The following is a 21,229-nucleotide window of genomic DNA, read 5'->3' as shown; positions in this document are numbered from 1 at the left end:
AGAGGAGGGAGGGAGAGGCAGAGCAGCTGGGCTGAGACTGAGGGAGAGAAGCTGGAGGCTGATCTTGGTCCAGCAGAAGCTGAGCAGAGCTGCTCTCTTTGGTCTTTCAGGTAAACATTCAAAGCTCTAAGTAGAAAAGAAAAAAAAAAAAAGCCTAGAAATAGGTTTCCCCAGTTTGTGGGTTTTTTTTTTTTCCTTCTTTCTCCTGCCCTTTCTTTCTCCACATCCCTCCTTGTCTCTGGCTCCATTCAACCCATTTGTGCCCCTTGCTGATGCAGGAGAATGGTCACTTATTGTGAGCAGACCTGAATCGCCACGGGAGATACGGGCTGGCTCCTAAAAAGAGCACTGTTCTAGGAGAAGCGAAACGATTCTGTCACCAATGTTGTGACAATAATTATAACTATTATAGAGGCTAACACTTACCAACCAAAGGCTTTCTGTGAGTCAGGTATTGAGCAGAGCATTTACATGTGTTATCTCATTTATTCTACCCAATAGTGCTTTGAGGTACAGCTGCCCTGTTTTAAAGTTCCATATGGACAGTTCCACTTATTTGGTGAGATTGCCATGGCAATGGCAATGGTTTGTCTTGGTTTGTCTGAGCTCATCCTCTTCATCACTGCGCTTCTGTTTCCTCCATTCCTAGATAGGCTCCTTGACCTTGGTGTGTCTCCGTTTAGCTTCCTGTAAAATGGGGTAATTGCTTCACAGAGCTACATTTATATATAGCTTTCGTAATGTCCTAACAAATACAAAATTATATTTATGACTAATAATGTTCTGTTGTTGAAAATTTAGTGCCGGGATGTCCAGATTGTGCTTAGGCTGTCCACTTCAGAAGTGGCAGTGATGGGGAGGAGGACCAACTGGGAAGGCAGTTCCATTCAATTAGTAACTGAGTGGAGAGCTAGACATCCTTTCTTTTGCAGATCTGCAGAGTTGAGACTAAGTGGAGAGGGGAAGGAGTTTGGAACTGGCTGAAAGCCTGCTCCAGGTTAGGGACTGGGCATAGCAATTCAGTATCCATTGGGCACAGCAGATACTCAGCTTGATTTTATTCAGGATCCATCACAAGGAAATCCTGTGCTGTAGAGAGTCTGGTCCTCCAAGCATTACTGGGTAGTGGTGTATTTGAGTAGGATCAGTGCTGTGGCAAGATAATTGGTTTTGGAACAAGCCCTGGGCCAGTGACTCAGTGCAGGGGGTAGGAAGTCCTGGCCAGCTGGGCCTGTGGAATCTGAGGCTGGGAGCCCATTGTTCAGATGGAGTAAGCTGGGACTTCCAACAGGCTAACCAGATACTACTGAGCTACTACTACTACTAATACAGTAACAGCTGTCGTATCAAGTGTTTTCTCTGAAGCCATGTACCTTTTATCTGCATTCCCTCACTGAATCCTTTCAAGAGCTCTGTCAGGCAGATACCATTTTGCAGACTGAGGAAATTCAGGCTTCTATTAGGGTCAGACAATTAGCCAGTGGCACAGTTGGGCATCCTTTTCAGAGCTGAAGCTTTTAACTCTGCTGGTGGACAAAAACGTCACAGGTTTAGGGCATCTGGACTAATTCTAGTTTCCACGTCTGGTGGGGCTGAGCCTGGGTGCATGGTGTCTGCCTGGTTCATTGCAGCAGGGCTGGCCTGGGAAGAGGGCAGTGAGGAGGAGATCCTTCTTGAGCGCCGAGCGCAGACGATGTGTTCTCTCTCCAGTGACTGATGGTGAGATTTGCTGCTCTGGGGTTGCTATGGTGTCACTCCTGAACTTGGGGCCGGTCCGTCGTGCGTTCTCTCTAGGTGCTCTGCTTTTGTGGGTGGGCTCTGCAATCTAGCCTAGGGGTAAATGTCATGGTATCTTGATCCAGATGTGTGATCTTGGGTAATTTAGTTTCCTCAGCCTCAGTTTCCTTGTTTTTAAAGGGGGCTGTGATGAGTATGTGTGAGTTCATGTCCCTAGAAGTGCTTAGCATAGCGCCTGGCACCGCATCAAGTGCCCAATAATTGATGACTGCTATTATTAGCCGTTAGCCATCAGCTAGTGAGTCTAGGGGAGACCTTCAACTTTAAAACACTTGAAGTGCTGCCAGCCTGGGCCACGGGGCTGGGCACTGTGATTGAGCCTGGGGAAAGCTCTGGGAGAGCAAAAGTATCTTCCCAGAGAAGGGGGCAGACACAGAAGAAGGTACTGTTGGGCAGTAATCGGAGTAATCAGGGGACCATACGCACCAGATCTGGAGATATTTTCTTCTGGCTTTAGACCACCACTCGCCTCAACACTCAGTGGAATGGGGGCATTTCAAAGAAAGGGACCAGAATGGAAGAAGGATCCAACCTTCAGGCATTTGCTGATTGATCATCTGTTGAAACTGATATTCTTCTCCCTATTTTCATCTGCTGGGCATGTTAAAAGCTTTCAGGTTTCAGCTGGTTCTGCTGTGTCAGGTAATCAAAAGATGCTCTTACATGGAGGGCTGGTTGGCTAAATGGGATTAGGGCCTCTTTGGGAGTCCCATCTGTTCTGTCCCTACCTGAAGGCCTTGGCGCCAGGATTTGGAGGAAGCTGCTAGGATGAAGCATCTGTCCAGTGGGGGCGGGGTGAGTGGCCTGGGGTAGGTGGGTCAGATGGAGGCCAGGAAATCCTCTTATCTCACTGGGTGCCCATGCCTCCCTCAGCAGCAGGAGCTGAGCAGCAAACCCTGGTGAGTCAGCGTGCCTGGGAATTAGAGTTGCCAGTCTGTGATCATGTGGGGTTTGTGTAAGTTTGGGCCTTTTGTTTCTTTCAGCATTCTAGTCTTTAGAAACACAAATCTGGAAACCAGGCCCTCCACATGGTACAGTCCTTGTTTTGAAATAATTCAGCTCACACAGTTGCTTCCCTTGTACCATGGTCTTCCAAGAATTAACCCCTTGCCATTTGAAATTGTAATGAGTTGTACTTTGGCTTACTAGCTGTAGTCTTAAAGCATAAAAAGTCTTTTAAAAAACTTAGGATGGTTATTTTCCATACCAAAAGCCCTTATAAGAGCTTCAGTGTATTTCTGAAGCCCAAGTAAAACTACAAGTCTTTGAGGACATGTTTGGACATGTATTTTTGTCATTGTTCTCTTTGCTGGTGGAGAAGGGGACAGGCCTTGATATGACTAATCTCTAATAACTACAGGAATGATTGTGCTCTTCATTTTAAACTTATTGTATACTCAGAGCTTATCCTCAGAGAATTTCTCTTGAAGACGACCCCCAATTTATCCAGGCACTATTTAGAGGAAGCCAAGTATTTTAGGCGAAGTTTAAAGCTCCAGCCTTTCGTAAAAAACACCCTTCTGTCCCACTGTACGTTCTCTAAGATCTTTCAGTTTGGATCATAGACGTCCATGAAAGCTCCCTAGACCTGGAGAGGCCCGGGTGACTGACTTTGACTTCTGTTTAGTGTCTGTTTCCTGCTACACTTCTGGCTCCTGGTCCACATTTCATTAACGACGTGATTTCAGTGACTGCCATTATAGCAGTTGGCAAAGCTTTATAAATACTAAATTGTACATGGGTTTTCCAACAAACTGGTTGAAGATAGGAATAAGAGTCCTGAGTAGCCAGAGTCGTCTTAGAGAAATCACCTAGCTTCTGGCTTAGAAACGTCTGGCAATTTGTTTAAAAAAAAAAGTTTAAATTACATAAATAATTAATAAACCACCATGATGAGTTTGTAATGTATCAGTACAAACTTTTCTTTTTCATTTAGCAATTATCCTACCATTTAGAGATTGCATTTGGGTAAATCTGTCCTTCTTTTATTTTTCTATTTTTTCCCAATTTTTTCAGTTTTTTCTTTTTTTTTTCCTGAATATTCTGAGCATTTTTATTTATTTATTTTTGGTAACTTTTTTTTTTAGTTTTTATTTTAGGTTTGGGGGTAATGTCAAGGTTTGTTACACAGGTAAAGTGTCATGGGGGTTTGTTGTACATATTATTTCATCACCCAGGTATTAAGTCCAGAGCCCAGTAATTATCTTTTCTGCTCCTCTCTGTTCTCCCACCCTCTACCCTCCACCCTCAAGTAGACCTCAGTGTCTGTTGTTTCCTTTTGTCTTCGTAAGTTCTCATCATTTAGCTCCCACTTTATAAGCGAGAACATGTGGTATTTGGTTTTCTGTCCCTGCATTAGTTTGCTGAGGATCATAGCCTCCAGCTCCACCTGTGTTCCCACAAAAGACATGATCTCGTTTTTTTTTTTATGGCTGCATAGCATTCCATGGTGTATATGGACCGCATTTTCTTTATCCAGTCTATCACTGATGGGCACTTAGGTTGATTCCACATGTTTGCTATTGTGAATAAATGCTGCAGTGAACATTCGCATTCGTGTGTCTTTGTGGCAGAATGGTTTTTATTCATCTGGTATATACCCAGTAGTGGGGTTGCTAGTTCGAATGTAGTTCTGCTTTTAGCTCTTTGAGGAATCATCATACTGCTTTCCACAGTGGTTGAAGTAATTTACACTCCCACCAACAGTGTATAAGTGTTCCCTTTTCTCTACAACCTTACCAGCACCTGTTATTTTTTTGACTTTTTAATAACAGCCATTTTGACTGGTGTGAGATGGTATCTCATTGTGGTTTTGATTTGTATTTCTCTAATGATCAGTGATGTTTAACTTTTTTCATATGCTTGTTGGCCACATGTATGTCTTCTTTTGAGAAGTGTCTATTCATGTACTTTGCCCACTTTTTAATGGGGTTGTGTTTCTCTTGTAAATTTAAGTTCCTTATAGATGCTGGATATTAGACCTTTGTCAGATGCATAGTTTGCAGATTTCTTCTTCCATTCTGTAGGAATCTCTTCGTAGTTTCTTTTGCTATCTCTTGATAGTTTTTTTTGCTGTGCAGAAGCTCTGAAGTTTAATTATTATAGATCCCACTTGTCAATTTTTGCTTTCGTTTTGATTGCTTTTGATGTCTTTGTTATGAAATCTTTGCTTGGTTTTATGTCCAGGATGGTATTGCCTAGGTTGTCTTCTAAGGTTTTTATAGTTTGGGGTTTTACATTTAAGTCTTTAATCCATCTTGAGTTGAATTTTGTATATGGTGTAAAGGAGTCCAGCCTTAGTCTTCTGCATATGGCTAGCCGGTTATCCCAGTACCATTTATTGAATAGGGAGTCTTTTCCCCATTGCTCGTTTTTGTCAGCTTTGTTGAAGATCAGATGGTTGTAGATGTGTGGCCTTATTTTTGAACTCTCCATTCGGTTCCATTCTGTGTGCTTGTTTTTATACCAGTAATTTTTTCAATTTTTTTACACAGGGTCTTACTTTGTCACCCAGGCTGCAGTGGGGTGGTGCTATCCCAGCTCACTGCAGCCTTGACCTGGGCTCAGTTGATCCTCCCACCTGAGCCTCCCTTGCAGCTGGGAGTACAGGTGTGCATCACCACACCTGACTAATTTTTTCTATTTTTTTGTAGAGTCAGGGTCTTGCTATGTCTCCCAGGCTGGTCACAAACTCCTGGACTCAAGCTATCTGCCTACCCACCTTGGCCTCCCAAAATGTTGAGATTACAGATGTGAACCACTGCAACTGGTCCCAGTCCTTCTTTTAAAGTGGAGACACACTTCTTTGGAAGACTCAGCCTATAGGCCCTATAGGACAATCACATTTATTGTGAACTTGGCTTGCATTCTAAGTACAGCCTTGCTGAGGACCTGGGGGAGAAAAAGAAGCTCCTCGGTTGGGAAACTTGGTGTGGAGTACAGGCTTGGTGGATGGTTTCTACAGGTGGATGGAGTAGGGCAGAGAAAGGGCATTTCACCTACTATGTGGGATAGGCCCAGAAAGGCATCTGGAGAGATCAGAGGCAAATTTCATTTTGCTGCTTGGCTTAGGCCCCTGCTTGTAGTCTTGACAACCTCATCGTTAGGGCATTATGAGACTATTGTTCCGAATATGGCCACCCCTCCTCCCTACTCATCCTACTGAAAAAGAAAATCTGAGGACGCTGGCATTAGGAATTAGAAGATGAACCCTTCCTTTGTGCCTTCTGGCTTAATCCAGGTCCAAATAACTTTTCTTATGTGATGGCAAGTTGGCAAGACAGATTTCCTCTGGAATATTTCTGTCAAACTGTAGTCTTTGATGCATTCTACATATGAATCAGCCTCTTTGAAATCTATGTTACCTTAAGAATTTTAGGAATTTTCCTCATTGGTTCTCCATATATGCCCCAACCACTGTGTCGCCAAGGTGAAGTTACAGAACTGGCCTATGAAGGAGATGATGAACTCGGGGTCTCTCCCATGGTTTGTTGTTGGCTTATGGAAATAGAGTGGTGAACCACTGCGCACCCTAGAAGGTAGGGTCCATACCCCATTTCCCCTGCCCAGAGGTGATGGCTTTCTAACTTCCTTCCAGGTTGGCTGGCTCCTCTGGCTGATGGCATGTTGAGGTACATGGGCCAGTGGCAGCGAGGGCATCCGATCCAGAGGGGGCCACTCTAGAGGCCGGGCCACCAGCACCATGGGCCAGTGTGTCACCAAGTGTAAGAATCCCTCATCGACCTTGGGCAGCAAGAATGGAGACCGTGACCCCAGCAACAAGTCACACAGCAGGCGGGGTGCAGGCCACCGTGAGGAGCAGGTACCACCCTGTGGCAAGCCAGGTGGAGATATCCTTGTCAACGGGACCAAGAAGGCTGAGGCTGCCACTGAGGCCTGCCAGCTGCCGACGTCCTCGGGAGATGCTGGGAGGGAGTCCAAGTCCAATGCCGAGGAGTCTTCCTTGCAGAGGTTGGAAGAACTGTTCAGGCGCTACAAGGATGAGCGGGAAGATGCAATTTTGGAGGAAGGCATGGAGCGCTTTTGCAATGACCTATGTGTCGACCCCACAGAATTTCGAGTGCTGCTCTTGGCTTGGAAGTTCCAGGCTGCAACCATGTGCAAATTCACCAGGTCAGTCACAAACACTTGGTGTCACCAGGTGAGCAGTGGCACCCAGCTAGGATAGGACTGGGTTGGCTTCATAGGGTTTTGGGTAAGTTTTTACGTTTCTATTTTTCTGATCAGGTTCTCTAAAGCTTAAATGTTTTGAGCCAAGTTGTGGTTATGATGCTGAGAAGCCCCTCTGGACTCTACAGGTTTAAAATGTATCTCCCTGGCTCTGCAGCAGACCCACTAAATAGGAATCTCAGGGGGGAAGACCCGGGCATTTGGATTTGGATTTTGATAAAGATTCATGTCTGGTTCTAATGTGTACCCCTTTTTTTTTTTTTTTTTTGTGCAGAATAATGCCTTTGCCTAATTCATAGGTCAAATTTCAGGCCTATCCTAGCATTATTTGGCAGCTTCTCAGTAACTGGTCACTGCTCATCTTTGCCTTAAATGAGGAATAAGCCAGGGTGAACCAGGTCGCCAAGTTGCTGCTCAGCCCCACTGCTGCCTTGGACCTTTCTTTTCTTTTACTCCTTTACGTGTCACTCAGTATTTATTGTATGCCCAGCATGTGCCAGGCGCTGTGAGTACCAATACAGTAAGTGCCTCTGGGGAGGGGATATGCCTCTCTCCCTCCAAGAAGCCACTTGCCGTTTCTAGTACTTAGCGTATTGCCCGCCCGTGGCCAGGCCTGTGTGTAACAAGGTCAGTTGGCCTCAGTTACTAAGCAGTAGCTGTGCATATTGTTCTGGTCATGTGTCCCTATAGAATGTGGTTTGTAGAACACGGGGTTATGAATAAGAACTGACTTTGAGACCCAGCCATACAATTTGTAGTTTGCATGCCCCCACCCCAGGAAGGTTACCCTCCAGACCTCAGAGGCCTCACCTCTTCAGCAGATGCTACTGTCCCTGAGAAGATGATCAATGCGAGACCATGCTGTAAGCTGAAAGCATTGTATAGATGTTAAAAATACATAATTTTTGTTTTTTAATGATAGAATTTTGATCTCTGGTGATAGAATTACCCAGGTTCAGAATCCTTGGCTCCAGAAGTCTCCTTTTGCAATCACTAAAAGTGTACCCCAAACAAACAATCCATAGAGAATCAGAAGGGAAGCAGGAAGGAAAGAATCCTCTGGAAGGAAAGAATCCGCAGCTTAATCACTATTGCAGAGCGGGAAACAGGGCAGGGAGCAGGAGACTTGAGTTTAGCTTTGGGAAGATGAATGAATGAATAAATGAACCATTATCAGCTGCCAACTGTGTGCCAGGCACTGTTAGAAGCAGAATAGTAATTTGTTTAGTCCTCACCAAAACCCTTTGAAGTAAGGTGTTATTTTTACCATTTGACAAATAAGGAAATAGGACTAATTAGTTGAAGGAGTTAGAATTCAAATCCAGACCATCTGGCCTGAAAGCCCTGCTCTTAATCACTATGTATATTGCCTGTAAATAATACAGTTTATAATTATTAATTGTCCTTTTCCTTTCTGTTGCAGGAAGGAGTTTTTTGATGGCTGCAAAGCAATAAGTGCAGACAGCATTGACGGAATCTGTGCACGGTTCCCTAGCCTCTTAACAGAAGCCAAACAAGAGGATAAATTCAAGGATCTCTACCGGTTTACATTTCAGTTTGGCCTGGACTCTGAAGAAGGGCAGCGGTCACTGCATCGGGAAATAGCCATTGCCCTGTGGAAACTAGTCTTTACCCAGAACAATCCTCCGGTATTGGACCAATGGCTAAACTTCCTAACAGAGAACCCCTCGGGGATCAAGGGCATCTCCCGGGACACTTGGAACATGTTCCTTAACTTCACTCAGGTGATTGGCCCTGACCTCAGCAACTACAGTGAAGATGAGGCCTGGCCAAGTCTCTTTGATACCTTTGTGGAGTGGGAAATGGAGCGAAGGAAAAGAGAAGGGGAAGGGAGAGGTGCACTCAGCTCAGGGCCCGAGGGCTTGTGTCCCGAGGAGCAGACTTAATGGCTCTGTCCCAGGAGCAGCAGCAAGGATCTGCCAGCTGCCCTGCAGCCAAGAGAGGAATTGGACCATTTTGGAAATTACTGAAGATCCGGATATTTTCTACTTTACACCTTTCTCTGCCTTGTATCTGAAAGGGCTCTAAAATGCTGTATCATGTTTTAGGCACTTTCTTCATTTTTTTGGTTATTTTGGTTATTTCCTTTTTGGGGGGGATCTCCCAGAATATTTGAACCTGGTTACATGTTGTGTATTTTTTTTTTTGAAGCCTTCAGATAGAATAAGCCTGCCATTTCTTGCACAAATTAGTTTTTTTTTTTTTGTTTTTTTTTTTTTCCAGTAGGGGAGGGCATAGAGCAGGGAGGGGGATGGGACTGTTAGGTTGAATTAACATTACAAAATGATGCAGTGCCAGATCTCAGTTTTGCATATTGTTTTTCAGGGCAGGTCTGTACTGTGTGTAGTGCTGTTTACATGGTTGAATTTAGGTTGTAATAATTATTTTTAAAGATTTACACAGATTTGAATAGCAGTGTTAACTGTTAACCACATTGCATTAATTCCCAGGCGATTTAGACTCTTGGAGAGCCAAGGCCAGCCAAGAGCATGTGTAGTCTGGTGACAACCCCCTTTTAAGCTAATTTATCCAGAACCCTGATCTCCCTGATCTCCCTCACTTCTTGCTCATTCCTTCTTTGACCTATTGCATTTCATGTTGAGTTTTTCCATCAACATGCTGCACCTGTCAGTCAAGTGAGCATTTTTTAAGAACATGTTGTACTGAGAACCACTTAAGCATTGAATGCAGAGAAAGCAGTGCTACCTCAGTTTTGCTGGAAGTAGACTTCTTTGATAGTTTTCTTTCTTTGATGAAGTTTCTGTATTTTCATGTTGTAAGTGGAAATACTTTTTTTTGTTTGTTTGTTTCATTTACCTTGGAGCCAAAGTTTCTGTTCCTGGTGGTCGGGAAACTGCCTGCCGGCCAACTGACTTGAAGGAAAACTGTGGTATGGAGCTCTGCTTGAATTTTTTTTTTTAATATTTTTATTTTTTTCTTTGAATATCATCAGCTTACTTGTCTGGCAAGGGCAGAAGCCTGGGGTTGGCCTGAACTCTGCCAAACAAATATCAAAGTGTATTTAATAGTTAAATTTGTGCCCTTTCCCTTCTTGCTGCACCCATGTTGTCACTTAACCCCCAGGAGTTATTTATTATCTTTTTGTTAAAGTCAGGCTCATTTGGGGTAATGTGATGACTGTTTAGGTTTACATGACCCTCCTCTCCTTTCCCTACCCCCAAATATGTATATATACATATATAAAATATGTATATATTTTACCTATATAAAATATATATATATACACATATATGTATCTATATTCCTTTGTTTCTTTGCCTGCTTATACTGGCCATAAAAGAGGGAGCTGCCTTCAATGTATAAAGTATAAGAAGAGTGCCAGGGAATGCCATAATGGAGGCTTTTGGATCTGAATTTGGACCATTTTCACTAAAGAGAACATGAGTTTTGCTCAGCCCTTCCCTCACAAGAGGGAGGGCCTGGTTCCCCAGACTTCTCCACGCGCTCGCTTCGTAAGGCCAGCTTTGGCCAGACTGCCGCAGGGGCCTGAGGAACTGACTCTGGTCCTACCTGGTTTCAGTTAGAGGGTCCTCCTGTTATTTTTCCATTTAAAAAGTATGTCCTCACAAAACTGTACTGGAAGGATGGGTGGCAGGAACTTGTATAGTTCAGCTACCAACACTTTGGAACAGATTAAAAAGGGAATCTTTTAAATAAAAACTTATAAAAATATTTATACTCTTGAGGTAATGAGACTTTGTCTATTAAACATTTGGAGGTTTTTCCCCTAACCTAATACCCCGCTGTGTCCCAGGTATGTTTCTCAGCCTGGGCAGGAATTGCATGTTCCATTGTGAGCAGCCTTATAGCTCTGGGCTCCCACCTTAAGGGTTATTAAATAGTTTTGGCAGTCAGTATTTTTCTAAAATTGATATTGGCTATAAGGAACATACTTGGAATTTTTTTTTTTTTTTTTAAATCCTAAACCTGACAGTTCCTCCTTCAGAGGGGCAAATGGGAAACTTTAAGATCATTCATGATATAGTATTGCTAGAAAGCTGGAGGGGGTCTTGGGCCAGATGCCTGGCTTCTGTTCTAGCTAAATAAGGCTCTGGAGTAAGTCTCCAGAGGTCCCAGCAGTTTCTGTGGGATCAGCTGTAGCTGGGTACCCAGACTGAGGTTTTAAAAAGACTGCTGTTTCATTAAGCCGTTTGCAACTCATTTTCCTCGGTTCTGGATTGGGTAGTGGTTGACTGAGGGAAAAGGCAGGCTGCACTTGGCCAGGTAAGGCCCTTTCCATCCCAGATCAGGGTGTATCAGAGAGAAGTGTGCAAAAGAGGGAGGCAGCCCAGGACCCTGAGTAGAGAAACTAGGTTCCTTCCCCACCCTTTAAGAAGACATTCCGTGCATTACGTGTACTAGAGTGGGTGGATTTTGTTGTTTTTTAAATTAACTATTTAGCCTCCTCATCCCCCACCAAAAAAGCCATTTAGTTATTTTTTGGTTATATTGATCCATTTGCAAATGAGAAGCCAGAAAAGGGAGCAGTCAGGGAGGAACTTACAAGTTCCTTCCAAGTTTGAGTATTTGATGTCCAGCAAAGATTTCAAGCTTCTGCAGTCGCTCTGGGCCAATGCTTGACTCTTTCATGACCACAAGAAATGCAGTTTTTCTGCAAAGGGATCCAAGGTGAGGTGTGTGTAGGGTTTGAAGTTATACTTCTGGGAAATGAAAAGCCTTGTTCCCTTCAACGTAGAAATAGGTTTGCCACTTAATGAGTGGTAAGTCTGTGTGAGAGGCTGAATGTGTGCCCCTCAGGTAAGCCAGTACACTCCTTGCTTAGCAATAGAACATCAGGGTGATGTGGAGAGGGGCAGGATATGGATGCCACTTTGGAAATTGGCAACAGCTGAGGACGACAACAAGCTGTGTGTTGGGAAATAAGAAACAACTTGGTTTTGACAAATGGCTTTGTAAGCTTTTGTGATGTTTCTTTAGCAATTTATTAGAAAGATGGTGTGAGATAACGTGCTGCTTCATTGAATTGCTCTTTCCCCCATCTTTGCCAAATCTCAATGTATCATTCTTAACCCTACCTCCTGTAAGCGGCTTTGCTATGCTTCAGCTCGTCGTCTCAGCAGCTGAAGTGCTGCCTACCTGTGTGAGTTGGGTCCAGGAACCCATGTCTGCCCCTCTGATAAGGGAAGATGAATCTAGAGCTGGGTAAAGATCTAAATTTTAACCAAACCCTGGGCCCAGGAAAATAACAATTGAAAACATACAAGGCAGTGTTTTCAGTATTAAGCTTCCCCAAGGAAGGCACAAACTAGTCTTTTTGGAAAGGGAGAAAGGATTAAGCCACACAGTATTAGTCTTTGAAGCAGTACTGGTCTCCAGGGACTGGTGCCGAATGCTGGAGGCTGCAGGGTGTGGGACCCCATAGTACACTTGATGGCCTCATGTGCTACATACTATGCCAAATTGTATTGAACAGTGGTGGGAAGTTACTGGGATAAGAACTTGTCTAAAAGTTTACAAACCAAAACAGATCTGTTAGGTCGGTGCAAAAGTAAGTTTTTGCCATACTTTATGTATGTTTTTGCCATTAAGTATGGCAAAAACCACAATTACTTTTACACCAACCTATATATTTAGGAGTGTTTGGTTTGCCAGATTCCAAATGAGGTCTTCAGTGCAGTGAAGCCCAAAAGGTAGACTCAGTTATGCAATTATAAGGTTAAGGCATGGAAGAAAGCTGCTGCTAGGTTTTTGTTGCCTTTTACTTGACTGCTTTGCTATTTTTCTTGTCTCTCATGTTTGGTTAGCTATGACTTGAGCATCTTGGTAACTGACAAAGGTCTTCCTTAGGGGACTTGAACATCTTGGTAAATGATGGGTCTTCCTTGGAAGAGGACTACAGCAGTATCTTGTTTAAATGACTGAAAGAACTACGAAGGTTGTTGAATTGTGTTAATTGGGACTCATTGATGAAATGCGACATTGATCCTCCTCTTACTCCACAGTGTGTTTTCAGATCATATAAAGGTTCCCATCCACCCCCCTTCAGAGTTTATTCCTATGATAAGCTGTAATTGCGTATCCAGTTTAAACTGGACTGGGACTGCATGTTGGTGAAGTTCAGCAGGGGTTTTCTCCCTTTTCGAAAGACGAAATAGATTCTTGAGCACTGGTTGCAGAAGCCAAAATAGTTCAAATAGCTTTGCATAACCATTGGGTTCTGCTTCTGATTCAGGTGCTGGGCATCATGTCCTCCCTATTCTTCTCTTCTTGGAAACCCAGCCTATCTCATAGATACCTACTTCTGCCACCCATCCAACTTCCCTGCTCCTTTCAACACAAATCTTGGATATTGCCAAAGGAAGCCATTCAGCAGCTGCTGGGGTTTTTCATTCCCCCGACACGCATACATTTGCTCTGGGAGAAGTGTCTTCCCTCTGACCCTGGTCCCCAGCTCCGTCTGTGATTAATTGCTCTTACCTGTTGCACTAATGAATATGACTCTAGGTTTTAAAGGGGGAATGTGAAGCAATAGGCAAATGGGGCTTGGATGAATTGGTCCCACAGATATACCCTGCCTTAAGCCGCTGAGGTGATGAGTCCACTGCTCATGTGACCCTCCACCTTTGTGGATCCCTCTTGGTTTGTGACCAGTGTGTCTGTTTGTTGAGGTTGTACAAACTTGACAAAAGTTAATACTTTTGTTTGTATTCTCTGCACTGTTGCACTCTCCAAATGGCCCCTTGAGTATTTTTATTGACTTGTTACACACATTTTTGTCTTTGATGTCTACATTTTTTCCTTTAATGTTTTTTATTTGGACGGTTACCTGCTGTTGGATTTAATAAATTTGTTTACTTGATTATTGATATTTCTACAAAAAAAACAAAAACAAAAACAAAAACAAAACAGTGACTTTATTCTGGGGCAAAATTTACCTACTGGGAGCTTCTACCAACATAATATTGAGTGACAATTTTTATTCTTTGAAAAACAATCCAGATAAGTACAGGATCCTCAGACTCCAAACATGGGTGTTAACCTCCCACATACCAAGCTTAATATTAATAGAGTGGCTTTTGGGGGTCTTAGTGCTGAGAGGCAAAGAGCAAATAAGTCTTCACAGGGCCACTGCCTAAATAGTCTTACCTTAGCAACTAATGTGAATTCTCATGAGGAATAAAAAGCGAAGTTGAGCACTGTGTTAAATGCATGACCCCTAGATTTAACAGTATGGCAGTGATTAAGGCAAAGGAAACGAGCTGTATCTGGCTTAAACTCAAGTGCCACTGCTGTGTGACCTTTGGCAAGTTAGTGAACCTCTAAGTTTCCTTTTACTCATCTGCAAAATTAAAAGGCTTTTGCTTCCATCAGAGTGCTAGAATTTTAAAAGTCTTGATAAAGTCCCAATGACACATAAGTGCTCAAACATTACAAGCTCTTTTAAGGTTGTCCAAAGGAATGTTAGGTGAGTAATGCAGGGAAACCAGAGAATAAGAGAGGGGGGTTGGCATGGTCATACATGACCTTTCACAAGTCACAGCCCCTCTTAGGGGCTTAATTTTCCTCTGTGCCAAATTGGGGATGGGGGAAGAAGCTCAGACTAACGTGATCCGTGATTCCCATCTGCCTCTTAACACTCTAGATGTATGATGATTAGACCACTTAAGACCCTTAGCTTCCTTCCATTGTATTTTCTGCCTACTTGTTTACATTCAGGAAAGCTCTTGAGTGGTCATCTTACACATTTCTTTCATGGAGGCCCTGATGGCCTCCCCAAAGATTCCCAGCCTCATGTTGGTATTTTGTAAAAATAAATAAGTATGGTGGTGGGAGTAGGTGTACTTTTCAGTCGCAAAGGCTCTGGAAGTCATGTCTACATTCTCTGATTATGGAGAGGTTTCTGAGATTTCCTCAATGAACTGGAACTCTTTCTCTTCCTCTGTCATTACTAAGGACAGGACCCGGTGGGGGCTGGAAGGAAATCTAAGGGGTGATGTTTTCCTCACTTAAAAAGTATGCCTCTAAAGCATTCCCCAGTTGGCTCGTGGGCTTGTTTCTTCTGTGCTTTGGCACTTCTGCGTGACGGAGCCCAGCCAGAGCCTTACAAATAAGTTTGGGGAATAAAGTGGAAGGATACTGACTTGGGGGCTTGTATAGAGCCTGGGCTATTCAAAGTGCTGCCGTCACAGGCTGTATAGATTACAGCTAAAATCCAATTTTCAATTAGATGATGGGCAAACAACTTCACTTAGTTACCAGATGAGCTTAACTGCACATGGAATGCTTTCTAGCAAGAAAGGTGCACTGAAGGTAGTGCTCAGGGTCGGAGGAGTATGAAAGTTGCAACACTGGCTTCTTTCCTCCTTTCAAATCCAGTTGCTGAAGCACATGGCTGGATTGGCTCTGGGAGTCATCCTTCTAGCTCTCAGTTTTGACGTAGGTCAAAAAGGGTTAGTCTGCCTGATAAGATTAGGGAGCTTGCCTAACCTTTCCATTTCCTTTCCTTTATGTCAACTTCTGAGGATGCCCTGTCTTAAAAATATAAGGCTCCTACCTGAGTTTAATCTTCTGTCCAGTGTTCTGACCCTTATCCCATCTCTTGACTCAGGGGTGCTGAAAAAGTCCTGGTGGAATGTAGCAGCACCAGTGCAGTCAGCAGCAAAGCATCTGAACTCTACAGTGTTTTGTAATCCATGCTGATGGGTACTCTCCATGGGCCCTGTGCTTATCTGGGGTGCTGCTGCTAAAACTGCTAGTACATTATAGAGCTGTACAATAGTGTGGTACTGCTACATGACAAGACAGCAGAAAACATGAATACTGGCCCTAGTATACACGTGGACTTATAAAGGAGCCTCGTCCTTCATTGGGTAAGTAAAACTAGATAATTGGGTAAAATTATCTAAATATTTGGGAGTAAGTTATTACATGCCAAAATAAATTCCAAGAAAAATAAGGCTATGAAGTATAGACATTAAATCATTGAAATATATAAACTTGTCATTGGATCCAGAGATCAGTCAGGGCTTTCTAAGCAGAAAAGCAAATAGAAGAAATCACAAAAGACTAAACATAAAATGATGTACCTTAAAAAGCAAACTAAAATTTTGTAATAGTTTATAAATGGACACTATAGTGAATCCATAAGGTGCTCTTAATTCAGTATGGAAAAGGACCTGGCTTCCCAACAGAAAAATGGCAAAGGATATGAACAACTCACTTAGGAAAAATAATTTACCAAAAAGCTTCTGGGGAAAAAAGCAGGATGCCACTCTAAAGGGTATTCAAATAAGTAGAATTAAATATACAATGAAAAACATATTGGCAAAAATTTGAAGCAAATCTATGCTAGTAAACAGTAAAAGCCTTTCTGGAGTTAAAAGCATGTGAGATTTCTTCCTAAAAAATCTCCAAGGATGTATGTGCAAGGATATCACCAGCAGCATCATTTGGAAACAACTTCAATGTCAACAAAAGGGACTGCTTTAGAAATTATGGCATACATCAATGCTAGAATGTTATACTCTGCTTTTGAATAATAGAATTTCTATCATCATGGAAAAAGTTGATCGATTATAAAATATTGGCAGTCATTGACCATTGATGGTGGGATCAGTTGTGATTTAAATTTTTCTGTATTTTTCAAATTTTCATTAATAGGTTTCCTTTATAATAGGGAAGAGGTTATTTACAGAAAGGGGGGCAAAAGGAAATGAACAACCCCACTATGGGCAAGGAGACCAGAAAATGGGAGTAATGTGTTCAAAGCCTAAACCATGAGTTCTGTAAAAGCCCTTGGAGTTGCTTTTCCTCCATAAGAAGCTGCTTCTCCAGCAGCTGCCTTGGCAGCTCTGCACTGGCTGCCTAGAAGGGTGTGGGAGGAAAAATGCACAAACGCACTTATGAATGGAATGTGTGTTTTGCAAGAGGCCAAGTTGGCAGCTTTGGCTTCCAAAAGGTGGAGCATCAGGCGAAAGAACAGAGTGTGCAGACTGAAGTCTCAGAGGCCTTGTCGTGCAGGCCCATCTCTGCAGAGTTCTGGAGTTGGATCCCTGGGGAAACCTCCAGCCCTACCCTTTCTCCTAAGAAAAAGATGGCCTTGGCTATTCTTGGGAGCAAGTGGAGTGCTCTTGGTACAGGGAGATGATCCTTAGTAAAATAGTATGTCATTCAGCACTCAATCTTGACTTTTCCTAGTTTAATCCTCATAACCTTATGAAGTACTAATTTCCCCCATTTTAAAGGTGAGGAAACAGGCCCAGAGAGGGAAAATAATTCACACATAGTGCATTACTGTGTCATTTTCCACAAATGTCTCAATAATCAAAAGTAGTTATTTCCTCATTTTACACAGCTGTGGAAATAGCCTCAAATGAGGTTAAGTGACTTGCCCCCAAATACTCAGGTGTGTGTGGGAGGTGAAGCTCCAACCCAGGCCTGTTCATATTCAAGGCAGGCACTTAATTTGTCTCTGAAGACTTCAGCCTCAAGAGGTAAACAGCAGCTAAGCTCTCACAGCTTTGGAGCTCAGCTGGGCAGGAAGGAACCCAACAACACTTGTCAGCTTCAAGTTCTCAGGGCCTTGCAGCAGAAGTTGGCAGTTCACCTAGGGAACTTTCCTTCTGATGAAGGGACTTGAATCAAGTTGCAGTGTCTGACCCCAAGTCAAGCTCTTCAGTTCTGGTTCCATATAGGGCCAGATCTTACAGAAGCTACATTTAAACTTTCATATAGGACCAGATATTATGAAGCTACATTTACAGGAAACACTGCTCCAACTGCCCAACCCTAAGAGTTAATTTTAAGTAGAATTATCTTTTTCTTCTTTTCTTCTCCTGACAGCAGCTGTTAAGAATTATTTTCCAATTATAAAAGCAATGTATATTGAATGTTTAAGAAAAAAGTCGAGTCTACAACAGAAAAGCATTTGTTAAAACCTAATTTGTCAATGCCACTAGCCGTAGATATATACTGTTAACATTTTGGCATATAGCCTTGCAGGTTTTGTTAGAAGCCTATGTATAACTTGTATATTTTCTCCTACAAAAGTGGACTCAAACTACATGCTATTCTGTATCCCTCAAAAGTGGACTCAAACTACATGCTATTCTGTATCCCTCCAGACTTCATACAACAAATAATATACAGTACTGTGAATACATAATCTCACTAATCTGTAATCCTCTGGATACATGCCATTATTCCAGACACAGGAATGTTAAGTAATATTCAAGTTCACACAGCTAATGATTTAAAAAGCTGGGATTCAAAGTCAAGCATTCTGGATCTAGAGGTCTACTGCCTCTTCTTGAAGATCTCTTTCACTGAAGATTTTACTCTCTCACACACACACACTTTAGAACTGGCTATCTATAACTCCATTGTAATAACCCTGTGATATCTCCTTCATTACATGTTTTTGTGTAACGATCCTAGTACCCTAGGACAATGCTGTAGAATTACAGGGTCTCAGTGTATGGAGCAATTTATGAGGTTTTTGGGTATGATACATACTGTATGCCAGATTCATCTTTTCTGGAGGGCAGTTAATATCTCTACTAGTTTTGGAATTGGGTGCCTATGCCCCATGTCCTTTCCAACACAGATTGTTACCAGTTTGAGAGTTGATTAAAACGGCTTTTACTGAATTTCAAGTTTCCAGTTCCTAGGGGGAGAGATGGTGTGATGGAGGCACCTACTGGTGAAGGGTGGCACTGCAGTCATGTTCTGAAGGGAAGGATTCCTAAACGTGGAATGGAAGGGGTTTCCAGGGCTGCTTAAAAAAACTAAAAGAATCTTCCACTCCACTGCCTGGTGGACTTGCCAGATTTTTCAGTTCAGCCTATCATTGCCCTTCAATTTTATAAGAGCTGTCAATAAGAAAACAGTTTAAAGAAATTTGCTTCACAGACATTACAACTTTGACATATTGTCTAATTGGCTGGTTTTCTGCAGAGCAGTCAGTCCTCTTGGTTTCCTTACCAGAATATACCACGTAATAGGGGTGCTACGTGGAGTGAGTACCTGCTACCACGCCTATGCACATAAACTCAATGACACAAAGAAACAATCTGTGGACACCCCCATACTATGCTTGAACTTTAGGCATTTATTGAAAACGTATACATGCCATATAAACAAACTAAACTCTTTTAGCTGCTACACCAAGTTTCCACAAAAGCTGTCTGCTGGTTGGAGAGACTACAGCCTGACCACATTCTTTGCCATTGCCTACAAGGGGTAAGAAATGGCACATGGAAACATGGTAGGCCGACTCATGATCACAGGCCTGAGATGGTGCTTTCTTCTTCCTCTTTTATTCCCATCAGTCCTAGGCCAGAGAGTGAACCATGAGTGCTGCAATAAATAAGAAACAAAGGTAGGTTTTTATCCATAAGGTTGAATGAATGGTTATAAATGCCTAGTTAGAGAAGATGTTTTTCCAAGTACGTGTGTGTGTGCCATGAGGCAAGGGCAGGAAGGTTTATGGAAAGCTGCCTGCTGAAGATAGTTTAATGGAAAAAGCACTGATGAGTCTCAGAGGTCTAGATTCAAATCCTACCTTTACCAATTAGGAGATATGAGGCACATCTATAAAACTATGAAATATTTAAATTACTATCTCACAGGGATTTTGGTGAAGACTATCGGCAATAGCAAACATACACTGAGCACTTACTACATGCCAAGAATTGTTCTAAGCACTTGTCTCATTTAATCCTCAAAACAGCTCACTGATGTAGGTACAAGTGTTATCCTCATTTAAAAAATAAACAAGCTCATAGACATTATATGACTTGCTCAAGTCACACAACTGTTAAGTGACAGAACCAGGATATCAATAATAGCAATCTGTCATTAGAGCCCTTACAAGTTGCTGTTAAAGCATCTTAGTCTTTGTTCATTCCATACTTTTGTAGCACCTGCTAGCTGCCGGGGGCTGTTTAAAAAACATTACAAAACATTAACTTATTTAATAATGTTTGTTGTAAAAAACCTGGCATGGTGCTTTGAATTTAGGAGCCATTTATTAGTTCCCTGCCACCTTGTAATTCATATTCATGGAACTGGGTTAGAGCTGAGGAGCTCTCTGAGGCAAAGCAGGTAGAAATGAGGAAAGACAAACACAGAATCTGTCTCCACCTGATGTCTGAACTTAAACATTCAAACACTAGACTTTTGTGTATGGAGAACTAGAGCTTTGAGGGCAGGAGAGTTGCTTTGGAGTCAGACACACCATCAGGGTACAAGTCCTGACTATGCACTTACTAGCTGTGTAACCCTAGGAAAATTGCTTAATCTGAGACTTTCTCCACTTGTTAAATAAAGATTCTAACAACCTCAACCAAAAATGCATATAAAGATATTTAGCACAGTACCTGGGTTTGATAAATTACTGTTGTTTTCAATATTAATTTAAGAAGCTACCAAAAATGTAAGGATTAAAAGCTGCATCAAGACCCCAGCCTAAGGAAACCTTCTATTGTTTTTGCTATTCCTTTTTTCCCAATGTTTCCCAAGAGTATCTGCTGCCATCACGGACAGAGCTGCACAAACAAGGCCCAGAGAAGTCAGTCACACAGCAAGCTTCCACAGCTTGGGGAAATGCATGCTACTGCTGCTGAGTTTGATCAGTATGTCCACAGAAATCAGAATACGACTTTTAAAGGATAGGAGTAGTTTAGGTTCTTCACCACAGGATTTGCTGCTTCCAGAGGGGCTTAATTCTCCTAACTTGTCAAACAAACTCAGACAAAGACTGAGGATCTTTGTCTCAGTCACAACTTAAGTGTTTTTGCTCCCTGACCCCAGCACTTCCTCCTCTGGCTTCACCCTCTGTGGAACATCCAGGAAGAACAATGATTTGGGCTACTCTTGACTTAGTTTACCTAAACAATGGTGGACTGCAATTTAAGTATTCTACGTGGGAACATGAAAACCCAGTCCACCTACCACCATAACACTGCCCCTGAGGAGCTACCTAAGGACAAGTCTCTCTGTTCCCCAGAGCACACATCTTTACCAAAAAGCTTTTACTGGCAACTTGTGGGCACTTTTTACCCTGTTCCTATTAGCTTACCCACAAGCCTGTTTAAAGTATGTTGGTCTAAGATGTTTTTTTCCCTCTCAATGTAAACACCTAATACTTGTTTCTGCTTTTCAGAGAAAGCAGTTCTTTCAACCTACCCAGTAGGTAGACCATCTCCCTAATGGCCCTCAGATGCATGTTACAATAACT

General features: G+C 42.6%; 2 protein-coding genes across 11 annotated transcripts in view; one reads left to right on the top strand and one right to left on the bottom strand.

Moving 5' to 3' along the window:
• The window catches only part of DCUN1D3 (defective in cullin neddylation 1 domain containing 3), a 45,611-nt gene extending 31,762 nt beyond the window's left edge, over positions 1-13,849 (top strand). For 4 of the 5 annotated variants that reach the window (XM_007987490.3, XM_037989779.2, XM_037989781.2 and 1 more), the window contains 2 exons: positions 6,395-6,930; positions 8,411-13,849. In XM_007987490.3, coding sequence (XP_007985681.1) covers positions 6,500-6,930; positions 8,411-8,894 — 915 coding nt within the window. In that variant the 5' untranslated portion in view covers positions 6,395-6,499 and the 3' untranslated portion in view covers positions 8,895-13,849. Of the gene's footprint in view, positions 1-490; positions 2,440-6,394; positions 6,931-8,410 lie in introns of those variants that run through there. The other variant, XM_037989782.2, reaches the window with a different exon arrangement.
• Positions 13,850-19,079: 5,230 nt separating this feature from the next.
• The window catches only part of REXO5 (RNA exonuclease 5), a 43,485-nt gene continuing 41,335 nt past the window's right edge, over positions 19,080-21,229 (bottom strand). For all 6 annotated transcript variants that reach the window (XM_007987253.3, XM_007987235.3, XM_037989770.2 and 3 more), the window contains one exon: positions 19,080-19,347. In XM_007987253.3, the coding sequence (XP_007985444.1) occupies positions 19,272-19,347 (76 nt within the window). In that variant the 3' untranslated portion in view covers positions 19,080-19,271. The remainder of the gene's footprint in view (positions 19,348-21,229) is intronic.

This window comes from Chlorocebus sabaeus, chromosome 5 (assembly GCF_047675955.1).
Source record: "Chlorocebus sabaeus isolate Y175 chromosome 5, mChlSab1.0.hap1, whole genome shotgun sequence".
Lineage (NCBI taxonomy): Eukaryota > Metazoa > Chordata > Mammalia > Primates > Cercopithecidae > Chlorocebus > Chlorocebus sabaeus.
The sequence above is the reverse complement of the archived record's forward strand: the minus strand, read 5'-3'. Positions and strand labels throughout refer to the sequence as shown.